The sequence below is a fragment of the Doryrhamphus excisus genome, linkage group LG10 (assembly GCF_037039965.1).
Source record: "Doryrhamphus excisus strain RoL-2023G ecotype Guam linkage group LG10, RoL_Dexc_Guam_v1.1, whole genome shotgun sequence".
Taxonomy (NCBI): domain Eukaryota; kingdom Metazoa; phylum Chordata; class Actinopteri; order Syngnathiformes; family Syngnathidae; genus Doryrhamphus; species Doryrhamphus excisus.
This window is the reverse complement of record NC_136366.1, coordinates 5,660,921-5,672,272: the sequence shown is the minus strand read 5'-3', so window position 1 is coordinate 5,672,272 and position 11,352 is coordinate 5,660,921. Positions and strand designations below refer to the sequence as shown.

Sequence of the window (11,352 nt, the reverse complement as noted above, 5' to 3'; positions counted from 1 at the left end):
TGCTATCCCATTTACGTCCTGTAGGAGTCGGCAGCGAGGAGCGTCTCAAACGAGTTCCGTCCGCCCAAATCATGAAGAAGAAAACTTCCAAAGTCTGGTAGTGATGGGAAACTCGAATCCTTTAGTGACTCGAGATATGAGTCACTCACTAAAGTAATTCATACTTGATTCACTCATGTCACCCGTCACCGAGCACATGTACACACGTTGCGAATCGGATTCATAATTCACATGTGCCCATGTACAAGAAACCTGCTTGAATCGGGTTGCCTGACTTCCTTTATAACTGAGCTAGCGTTAACAGGGGTGAGTAAGTGAACGAGTTGGATGAAGTCAAATCGCAAAATTTGAACGACTCGTTTAATACTCATACTAACCCCTCTACTGTCTGGGTCCCTTGGATGCCGATGCCAGTAACAGCACTAACAGCGTGGTGACTCGATGCCGAGGAGAAGTCCAACAAAGCTATCCCTATATAGCCGTTTCTGGCGGCATGGAGTGGCCACTGAGCTAGGAGAGCCGAGCCATGGCTGATATCGAGTGGAAAAAAGATTCTCCTTTCATTCCGTCAGGAACTGGTAAGTGTATTCTCATTTGTCCTTCTTCCCCACTCCGCATTTAACACTTAAGTGAATTTGTGAGGCTAACTAGTTAGCTCGCTAGCTTGCGATACTAACGGCGACCATCTCTTATGTCCCTGCAGAGCTCCCGTAGCCTGACCAATGTGGTGTAAACAAAGAATGTCAGTGTAAAAGTGGTTGTAATTTCATGTCTAAAACAGTGTTTTTGAACATTTTTTTGAACCACGGCTCGTTTTTTATATTGGAAAAATCTTGCGGCACACTACTAACTTTATCACGTGCAACACTAAATCTATCGGAGGAACGACCATCAACCTACGTGTTGCCACACGGACCAATATTACATTGCTCTGCCAGTCTTGACACCACGGACACTCGACAATGACATAATTGTAGAAAATGATTAATAAATGTTAATAAAAAATGATATAGGATAATTCATCACACTAGGCACAGTGGTTGAAAATCACTGGTCTAAAGGGCTCTAATAATGCTTAGATCCGCCAAAGCCATAAACAAGTGTGATTTATAAGAACAGGGTGGCAAAACTGGGGATGTAAAGCATTCATTCATTCACTCATTCATTTTCTACCGCTTATCCTCACAAGGGTCGCAGGGGGTGCTGGAGCCTATCCCAGCTGTCTTCGGACGAGAGGCGGGGTACACCTTTTGACCTGTACCTTTTCTGCAGGACCAGGCGGGGCGATGAGAGGTCACGGACGAGCTTCAAGACAGAGAAAGAAGAAGAAACACGGCAGCGTGGTCCAATCAGGTGTGAAACAAGACACGTGTCGCTGATTCCCTGGCATCTTGTGACCTGGCTTTGTTGTGCGTGTCCATCCAGTCTCTCTGAGCCACCAGCGTCGGTGTGTGAGGCTGCTGAGGTTTCTTCACCAGCGAGGATTCACGGCAACGCCGCTGCGCCCGGCCTTCTTCTCTGGTACTCGCACATGTACTGTACGTTCGATTCAGTCGTTGACACGTGTCACTGGTATCTCCAGACACGGGTCGAGGTCTGCAGGCTGTCGGGAACGTAAAGGTAACGATGAAGCTGCATCACCTTGATTGGACGTTACGGTAATGGACGTGTCTTCTCTTCGTCCTGCCAGCCGGGTCAGCTGCTGATTTCTCTGCCACAGTCGTGTCTCCTCACAACCTCCACCGTGATGGACAGCTACCTGGGCCAGTACATCAAGAGGTAGACTGCACATACTACGATGTCAATCAGTGACCCAATGCTTTCTTTTTTTGGCCTGTCACTCCAGCATACCCCGCCCCTCGCCGATGTTGGCGCTCTGTGTCTTTCTGGTGTGTGAGCGCCACAGGGGAGAGGATTCCGTTTGGTTCCCCTATGTGGACGCCCTGCCTGCTGCTTACACATGTCCCGCCTATTTCTCCGATGGTGTTATGGCACTTCTGCCGGCCGGCGTGCGGCGGCGTGCTCTCGAGCAGAGGGAGGTGGTGCGAGAAATTCACTCCTCCAATCAGGACTTTTTTCAGTGAGTGTGGCCAGGTGTTTTCGGGGGAGGGGTGTGAAGGAGATTTCCACTGCAGTTTGTAATGTTCTTCAGGACCCTGCAGCCACTCCTCAGCCAGCCTGTGGAGGATGTGTTGACGTACGAAGCGCTCAGGTACACGCCTTCATCTTTTTGTTTGATTTAGCTGCAATAAAAATCTTAACGTGTGCATGTGTCCCCAGGTGGGCGTGGTGCAGCGTCAACACCCGCTCCGTCTTCATGCCTCAGCCACCCAATGAGTTTTTGCACGGACAAGACGTTTACGCCTTAGCTCCCTTCTTGGATTTCCTCAACCACCGGCCCGACGTGCAGGTAAGCAACCAACCAGAGCGGCGCACAGCGTTCAAACGCCTCGTCAAAAGCCTCTCCTCATGTCTCAGGTAAAAGCAGGTTTCAACCCCGCCACCAAATGCTATGAAATCAGGAGCGTTGGTGGGACGCAGCGCTTCCAGCAAGCCTTCATCAACTATGGTTCCCACGACAACCAGCGCCTGTTACTAGAGTATGGCTTTGTTGCCCCGGGCAACCCGCACAGCGTGGTCTATGTGGACACAGGTTGCCACAGTCCAACATTCGTACAAACACACACTGCTTCATATCCTTCTGTGGATGTAGAACGTTTGGAAAACGTTAAATAAAAAACCTTCATTGTGCAGCAAACCTCTGTGAGGTTCTGAGAGGTGACAGAAGTCTGGAGCAGAAGATGAAGTTCCTCAGAGAGAATGACTTCCATAAGTGAGTCGTGCATTGAGGTTTTGTTGACGTACGGATTCAAACTGTGTTCTCCTCCCCCCAGTAATCTGACCGTGTCCAGTGAAGGTCCCAGCTGGAGGCTGATGATGACGCTCAGATTGATGTCACTGCCACAAACACAATAGTATGACAGCAGCAGCTCGCATGCATCTGCTTGGAGGGTCACTGATATGATTCATCCACTTTGCTTAATTATCTTCTACATTGTTATTTTTTTGAAAGTGAACAGTACATTTGCAAAAATGACATTTGTAGGTCATGGCGCCATGAAACAATAAGTGTCTTTTCCAGAAGTAACTTCAGCGGATTAACGCCTCTCAGCTGAAACTGAGTAAACAATCCTGATTCGGTATATTTTTCATCAAAATATTAGCCATAGCAAAATGTTGTGTTGCTGCTGGATGTTTGTTTTCTTTTGCAAAAGACGAACGTGTAAGACGACAATGGATGAAGCAAGTACAGAGAATGAGAGACAGATGGTCGCCCACCTCCAGTTCCGTTCTCTGCACTGACCATTTCACCTTTCTTTACAAGAAGTATTTGGCTTGAAAGTATGGTAAAAATACATTTTGTAAAAGGATGCTATTTTACTGATGAAAAACAATGTTCGCTTTCCAAAATGTAACAATGTAGACCTTAATTCCAAACAACATAGTACTAGCAAAGAAAACATTCAAGCAATGTGGATAAGTCTTGTCGGGGACCCTGGAAAGGAAAAGTGCACTTACTTGGAATTGTGTCCATCATCCACAATCCTAATATGAAATGTGAAATATGAACACACATGCCTTTTCCACCGACTGTAAACGGTTCCACAGACCAAGGTGTCCCTACACCAAAAAATACTTCTCCTACAATACCAATGTCGTAACAATGTTTCACAGAAGGATTATGGATAATGGCAAAGTTCCCCAAAAGTGTAATTTTCCTTTGCACGCGAACAAATGAGCTCGGAATTTGGGTTTTTTGGCAGTCACCAGTGGAGGGCAGTGTTGCGCGGCCAGGAGATTGGCGAGGAGACCGAGCGGTGGAGCCTCCGTATGGCAGTGATGCTGTGTGAACGACTCCTGCTTGACACACTCAGAGCTCTGCATCAGGTGTGTGACCACACACACACACACAAGGGTTGTGAACGATACACCTATACGATGGATATCGGGTTTGACAAGTGAGAGATCGATTGATAAGAGTCGATCACTGGGCAAAACATACATTATAGCCATATTATTTATCTTAGTTATTGTGTAAAACTAAATGAATACAGAGCCACCAGTACCAGCCTGGACTTTTGTTTTTCAGAGAGACTGTGCACTGAACAAATATTAGCACTCCATAACGTCATCAAATTGAACCCTTATGCCACACGTGTTGACAGCCGGTGATTTCATTGACAAGCTCCTTCCCTCATACCAAAGGAGGGTTAATCATTAAAATCTCCTGCTTTAGTGACCGGCTGAGTTTGACACCCCCATTTGGGACAAATAAAAGTAGAGTAGGGCGGCACGGCAGTCTAGTGGTTTGCGCGCAGACCTCACAGCTAGGGTTCTATTCCACCCTCGGCCATCTCTGTGTGGAGTTTGCATGTTCTCCCCGTGCATGCGTGGGTTTTCTCCGGGTACTCCGGTTTCCTCCCACATTCCAAAAACATGCTAGGTTATTGGCCACTCCAAATTGTCCATAGGTATGAATGTGAGTGTGAATGGTTGTTTGTCTATATGTGCCCTGTGATTGGCTGGCCACCAGTCCAGAGTCTACCCCGCCTCTCGCCCGAAGACAGCTGGGATAGGCTCCAGCACCCCCGCGACCCTTGTGAGGAAAAGCGGTAGAAAATGAATGAATGAATGCTATCTGTGCAGTGTGGGAGAAAGTTCAAGGGCAGTTGGAAACTGTATCACTCATACTTCATGACTCATATTTCCAAAATTGATATCCATTTACATAAAATGTGATGATTTGAATTCTTTGAAATCATTGTGGACCCCCCCCGGGCTATGATGTGCTCCTTTACATATCTAAAGACACTTAGCTAATTGATTTCATAATGGAAGATTAATGTCTATATCAACAAATTTAATCATAGAATTGTGTCAAATCGTTGTTTTTAAACGACATTGTTGTTTTATTGTATTGTACCACTAAGACGTTTACACCCCTAACGCGCAAACACACACGCTGGTCATTGCTTATTCTTTCAGATCTCCAGGCTTCTCCAGCAAGGGGAGGAACCGAAAGAGCATCTGCAGGTTGTGGAGTCACTGCGGCTGGAGGAGAAATGCATCCTGGGAAGCTGCCTGGAGTCGCTACGACAATCGCTTGGCGAGGCAAGTGTGTCGCCAAGTCAACCGATAGGAAGGATGCGAGATGATGTTTGACTGCAAGCATTCGGAACGACAGCCAGAGAGACCGACCTTGACTCTGACATTGACAAAGATGACTTTAATCACAATGGCACCAAACATAGTTTTTATCCGTCCTTTAAAATGTCACTGTGTTGTTGTAACGCTCAACTTGGAAGTGTACCAACAAGATGCCTGTCCTGAACCGATGTGGAATATCTTCGCCTCAAATTGTGTCCTGATAAGAATGGAAAGGAAGTCCATCAACGCCACACACCTTACCCGTCGGCTGTTCATAGTTGCACAACAGTCTTTTTCATGTGCTGAAGCTGCACACTCTCCATGGCAACTGTGGCTTCCTGGAGAGATGCCGCCGCCTCGGGCTGGGGTCTGCAGAGACAGCGGATTTCCATACGGTCAATGGACAGCTTTTCTCCAAGATGTGGCTATGTCATACGCTCAAGAAAAAGGTAAAAGCAACCCTTTTTATCCCCACAAAAAGACCTATTTCTATTAAATATTGTTGAGCAGTCCGACGAATTCTGTGTTAGCGAGCCCTTCTCTGCTGAGATAATCCAGCCACCTCACAAGATGGAATTCCACAGGTGTGTCTTATGCTGGCCACAATAAAAGGCCACTCACATAAAGAAAAGTGTTGTGTGCACTCTTGTACAGGATTTGATTTATTATTAAAATAATCAGAATCATGCTCATTACCTGAGCACTCCAGATGACATCTTGTCCATGATGTCCTTCAATATATCTGCCAGCAGGCGGTTAAGGACTCCATCACTGTTGCTAAAAATACATACGCTCCAGCAAAATGTGAAGATGTGTTGAAAATTTGCAAGAATGTACATTTTGCACTGTTGAATCTTGAACATGTACTAAGTAGAGCTTCACAATGCAAAAAGAAGAAATGGAGTAGTGAGGAAAAACATTTTAAGTAATTTATTACCAAGAAGCATTAAAGTGCACTAGGCTGTTCATCAGCTGAATAAAAGGTTTAACCTTGGCCCAAATGATTTAGTGTCAGGTATTCACACTGCCATGATCTCTGGATGGGAAAGACCAAAAAGCTCACCTCGATCCAACAGAGAACACTTGGGGATGGATTGACTAAAATGGCAGATCAGTTCCAGACAGTGGATGCCCTCTGTGGAGCCATCTTCACCCCCTGGAGCAACATTCCCAACACTGGCATCAAGCATGCCCAAAGCCATTTTTGGGTGGGGGCGGGGGTTACGGCCTTAAACATTTGATGAACAGCCTATTTTTAATGCTTGTTTGCGATAAATTGCTGACTCGGTTTCTAAAACCTCACTCCATTTCTTGTTTGCATTTTGAAGCTCTACTTAGAACTTCCTAAAGATCCAACAGTGTAAAATCTACGTTCTTGCAATTGTCCGAATGTTTACTCGTTGGACAATTGTAGTAGTAGTAGTAGTTGAGTGTAGTAATGAATGCAGGTGCGACAATAATGTTGTGTGGTTTCATGGTTGCAAGCCATAAATGCAACACTATTAGCCAAAGATACGTAGATATCGTCCCTGCTGGGCCGCCGCCACCAACCAGGCTTCAGGGTTGAGGAAAGACACGCAGGCAGACTTCAAGAAGATCAGTCTGCAGTCAGGCGGGTCCAACTGTGAAACATAAGGACACAAACATGAGCATGTGATTCCTTCCTTCACTTCTGCAGTTATTTTGAAGACTCACTTGCAGGTCTTGGTGGGCCGTCACCCAGTGCCCCCCTACTGCTAAAACACTGATGATGTCATGCTTGTGTGGGAGGAGCATCAGCTCCTCTGGCTCCTCCTTTTCCTGCAAGAGTACTAAGACAAAACTAAATGTCAGCGCTTTATTTAAGGTGGTCTTTCATCCGTGTTTCTACCTCCAGAGTCCACAACTATGTCCACTCCCAGGCCCCCGGTTTCCTCCAGGACGACAGGAAGGAGGTCTGATGGGTTTTTGTAGACGGGAATCACCCTGGCTACCGTGGGAGGGCAGAAACACTATTAATGTGGAATTCTAGTCAGAATGGAATGTAAGAAGGGAGGATGCAAGCAGGGAATAATCAGACGGAAAAGGTCTCACCGACAAGAGGCTCTTGAACACCTGAGGAAGAATGACAAAGGCAGGAACAGAAGAAATTGATTTGTTTAAAAAAAGATAGCATTTTTCTCCCATCTGTCCCTGGCAGCAGTTAGACCTCTTTGTGTGTCCAAGCCGCCTTCGGTCCTACTGCTGATCAAGGGGGGGCCACTTCCAGGCCGACACGTGAAAGGCATAGTTGGGACGATCTGACATGAACTTGTTTGACATCCCATCAGCAGTGGGGTGCATCAACTGTGACTTGTATATAACAGACTTTTCTGTGATTTTCCCAGAATGACAACATCATTTCTTTTCATAATATGACTCTACAATAATGTATGTTTCCTTGAATATTTACACTTTATGCTAATATGAGGGTATTTTTTACTCATAAACCATTTTTCTTATTAGAATACAACTTTTTTCGGTCATAGTTTGACTTAATTCCTGAAAATCACAGCTTATTACCTCCATTTCTGGTCGTTTTTTTCAATCTTCTCATAATTCCAATTTTATTCCCATTATATTTAGACTTTAATCCCATAGTAGTAATACTTTCTCATCAACCTAACCCCCCCCCCCAAAAAAAAATCACCTTTTTCATAATGTTTTTGAATGATTTCTTGAATATTTACATTGTATGCTACTGAAATGACATTATATTCCCTCATATCACCAGTTTATAGGTTTTGGCTTTATTCTTGTAAACTTCCTGGAACTATTTCAACCTTCCTGATTTTCGGCCCATGCCAGACTTTATTCTTGTATATAATACAAGAATAATATTATTGAGTAGATTATAATATTATTGAATAAAACATAAATATTCCTGTAGCTTCCAATAAGGGTCTGGATTCTGGTTGAAGATATTTTGGACAATTCCTCTTTCCAAATTGCCAAAACATACCACTTCCACACAGGACGAGAATAGTTTTTTTTTCCACTCTATCATTAGGGACATGCCATGGCTGACTTCATGACTTCATGCAGTGTTAAAATAATGTTTCAATACTAACGCCTAGTGGCCAGAATACTACATATCGCTTGTATTTCCATATGTTTTGACTAATAATAGACCTTAGCCTGCCTCCATTTATTCATGTATTCATTTCTGAAAAACTGATTTAGCAAGGGAAGCACACAATGCAACGCCTAGTCAAAACATCTTCCTGCTGGAAAATGCTGAATGATGAGAAAACGCCCTCTGCTGGATTCGTACAATATGTGCAGCACTCATTCAAGTCAGCGTTTAAATAAAGAAATCATTTACAATAGTGAATAGAATAGTTGATCGGTATAATCAAACTGACAATGCTATTTAGTATTAGTACCTACTCCAAACGTGCACGTTACATACCTACACTGGGCCTCAGCTGCTCCAAGAAGGTGTGCTGCTGCTCTGAGTATGACGTGGTCAGAACCTTCACGCCGTGATAACACGCCAGCTGGATGCACATCAAACCAAAAGACTAAAGGTGGTGGACAGAGGGTCTCCATGAAAGTCTGTTTGTGACATGTGCACTATTGTTGTGACATACAGGATGCACGTACGCTGGCGCCGTCCATCACCAGGAGCGTGTGCCCGGCCGCCATGTGAGCGTGACTGTGAAGGGCGCTGTACGCACGGAGACCATCCTGCAGCGCTCCGGCAGCATTTACGTGGCTGAGCTTGTTTGGCTTCTCAACTGAGGATCACATTCACAGGTTTGTAGAGTTTGCTGGCAGCTTACAACCCCCTGACCTGAACATTGTGTGGTTGCACATGCAGAAACGTTCTCTTGTTCTGCATTCCTCATGACATGAACTGTTTCACAATATCTACTGCTTAGTAGTAGTAGTAACTATTAGTAGTAACTATTGAAATTTCACTCCAAAGCCCAGCATCCCTAACGTTTTGTGGGCAGTGTATGAAGGAAAATAGTTTGTTACCTAGATACTGTTCATCAACGTCGATGACATCACACAGGCCAGAGCAGGTGGAGTCCAGAGGAAGAATACCTGGTGTGCAAGGGGAAGAGACAGCGATCAGATAACCACAGTCGATGGTACAGGGTATGGTGCATCATGGGTAAGAGTCCCCTACCGACAACCTCATCGTCTGGCTGGAAGAAGGAAACCTTGGAACCCACTGCAGAGACAAACAGCCAGCAAATTATGTACTTATTTCTAACTTTTCCCATCATCCCCTGTCACAAGAACACATTACGCTGGACAATAAGTGTCATTCTAATTATTGCCCATAAATTATATTATTATCAACATTAATTTGAGACCCTTTTTGCATGGATGTAATGATAATGTATGAAATAGTAAGGCAAACACACTGTATCACAAGCGATAAACTTTAATTTTGAGTATTTAACATTGTGACTGGAATGTTAAGAGCTTTTAAAATCAATTTAACAAACAACGTAATACATAAAAAAAAATGAAAAAAAACACCAATTAAAATAAAATTGACCCTCAGTCTCTTTGGCAATACTTGCACTTAAATAAAACATAAAAATAACCAAAAACAATACAAAAATAGACCCCTATGTTAGGGAGAAAAGGAACTCCAATTGAAACAACCACAACTGGCCACCAGCCGGCTGGTAGCTAGCCTGTAGAAGCCCAGTAGCTAGCCAGTAGCTAGCCACCCAGTAGCCAGCCAGTAGCTCCCCAGCCAGTAGCCAGCCAGCCAGTAGCTCGCTAGCCAGCAGCTAGCCACACATTCGCTAACAATGCCTCATGCCACTAGCCAAAGGTACCGCTACATATTGGAGCTGCCGCCACTGCTGCTGTGTTTTTGTTTTGGAATTTGGAAAAGTTAAGACTAAGTGTAGCGTTCTTTTCTATGTTGCTTGTCGTGGCTGAATTAGCTGCCTCTTTTAGCTGTTTTTATAGCTTTAGAACACAGAAAGATGTGTGTTCATGTCTCACATAAGGATGGCGGATGATGGGCATAATTCCATAAGAAATGCACTTATCCTTTAAGACAACAGCATGAATGTCAACAGTGATCATTGTTGAGCTTCCAACCTTCTCGTACGACGCCGGCCACCTCCCTGCCCACGGGTATCAAATCCCTTTGCATGCCCACATCTTGGAGAAACTGCAGCAAGCAACAAATGCAAGGACTTCAACCTGATGCACCACTTGCACGACAACTTCTAACACATAGTGACACAGCAGAAGCGACGTTGGGAATATTTACATGAAATGACATGATTCCTGTTACCTTGAGGTCCAGAGGGCTGAGTCCACACGCCTTCACTTGAACTCGGACCTCATGGCTGCCTAAGACCTCAGGAAGAGTCTGGGGGGTGGTACATCACATAAAGACATTGCGTTAATGCGTTAATTATTACACAAATAAATAACAGATAACACACCATCGTTGGATTATAACCAAGATTAACTTCGTCAGTACCTTTTTTGTAATATCGTCAGACAAAAGTGTCGTCAGTTTTAGCTTTTAAATGAGATTTATTAATTAATGTCTTGTATTTACATCCATGAGCGAATTCAAAGACAAGCTTGACAAACATGACTCACCGCCTCCTGAATGACGAATTTCAGCTCGCCCCCATTGGTTCGGCAAAATAAGCCTTTCATGCTATTTCACTTTAAATGCCCGTTTACTGAAACTGTAAAATTTAATTAATTGTGTATATAGTTTATAACAGAAATGTGGTTAGAAACTGATATAGTTATCTCTCATTGCTCTGTTTGGTTTACTTCCTGTATCATGTGACTGCTTCTTCTTTTTCGCTCAACGCAATGGCTGCAGCGCCATCTGTCCACGAATATTGTCACTACAATAATTCGCTCATGCCATAAAAACATTTTACACTTTAAACATGTCAATACGATCCACATTAGTAATGCAGTTTTACTGGTATATTAATAAGATGTTAGCATATACATGTCTTTCATTGCAATCATACATGTTGCATATATGTTATTTTTTTCTACCTTTTATTTATTGGGTGCAGATTTTTATTCACAACAAGGTGGCCTCAGGATGTTCTAACAGCCTTAAAGTAGGCATGCCAATATCATATCTCTATCTGGATAATTTGTGTCTTT

General features: G+C 44.1%; 2 protein-coding genes across 3 annotated transcripts; one reads left to right on the top strand and one right to left on the bottom strand.

The window, feature by feature from the left end:
- Positions 1–106: 106 nt before the first annotated feature.
- Positions 107–6,047, top strand: setd4 (SET domain containing 4). The gene is made up of 14 exons (XM_078793901.1): positions 107–306; positions 415–578; positions 1,273–1,353; positions 1,426–1,521; positions 1,583–1,620; positions 1,691–1,779; positions 1,847–2,080; positions 2,153–2,212; positions 2,281–2,410; positions 2,479–2,653; positions 2,755–2,833; positions 2,895–2,975; positions 3,825–3,948; positions 5,047–6,047. The coding sequence occupies exons 2-14, from the start codon at positions 527–529 to the stop codon at positions 5,221–5,223; spliced, it is 1,416 nt and encodes a 471-aa protein (XP_078650027.1). The 5' UTR covers positions 107–306; positions 415–526; the 3' UTR covers positions 5,224–6,047.
- Positions 4,891–11,027, bottom strand: cryzl1 (crystallin, zeta (quinone reductase)-like 1). Of its 2 annotated transcripts, XM_058064633.2 has the most exons (13): positions 10,819–11,027; positions 10,502–10,579; positions 10,303–10,375; positions 9,365–9,409; positions 9,211–9,279; positions 8,833–8,966; positions 8,639–8,750; positions 7,282–7,302; positions 7,079–7,177; positions 6,904–7,019; positions 6,725–6,830; positions 5,905–5,950; positions 4,891–5,577 (listed from the first exon to the last, which is right to left on the bottom strand). In XM_058064633.2, exons 1-13 carry the CDS (start codon positions 10,876–10,878, stop codon positions 5,481–5,483), a joined length of 1,056 nt encoding a protein of 351 aa, XP_057920616.2. In that variant the 5' UTR covers positions 10,879–11,027; the 3' UTR covers positions 4,891–5,480. The 2 variants fall into 2 exon arrangements, with proteins under 2 accessions (XP_057920616.2, XP_057920618.2); XM_058064635.2 differs by lacking the exon at positions 7,282–7,302.
- Positions 11,028–11,352: the final 325 nt, after the last annotated feature.

What these genes read in the sequence shown, in the direction of transcription:
- setd4 (XM_078793901.1), top strand. Translation starts at nt 527, where the DNA reads ATGGCTGATATCGAGTGGAAAAAAGATTCTCCTTTCATTCCGTCAGGA. An exon ending in ACCACCGGCCCGACGTGCAG is followed by an intron (nt 2,411 to 2,478) that starts GTAAGCAACCAA and finishes CTCATGTCTCAG; the next exon opens with GTAAAAGCAGGTTTCAACCC. An exon ending in AGAGAGAATGACTTCCATAA is followed by an intron (nt 2,834 to 2,894) that starts GTGAGTCGTGCA and finishes TCCTCCCCCCAG; the next exon opens with TAATCTGACCGTGTCCAGTG.
- cryzl1 (XM_058064633.2), bottom strand. Translation starts at nt 10,878, where the DNA reads ATGAAAGGCTTATTTTGCCGAACCAATGGGGGCGAGCTGAAATTCGTC. An exon ending in CGTTGATGAACAGTATCTAG is followed by an intron (nt 8,967 to 9,210) that starts GTAACAAACTAT and finishes TGTGATCCTCAG; the next exon opens with TTGAGAAGCCAAACAAGCTC. An exon ending in CCAGCAGGGACGATATCTAC is followed by an intron (nt 5,951 to 6,724) that starts GTATCTTTGGCT and finishes GCCTGCTGGCAG; the next exon opens with ATATATTGAAGGACATCATG.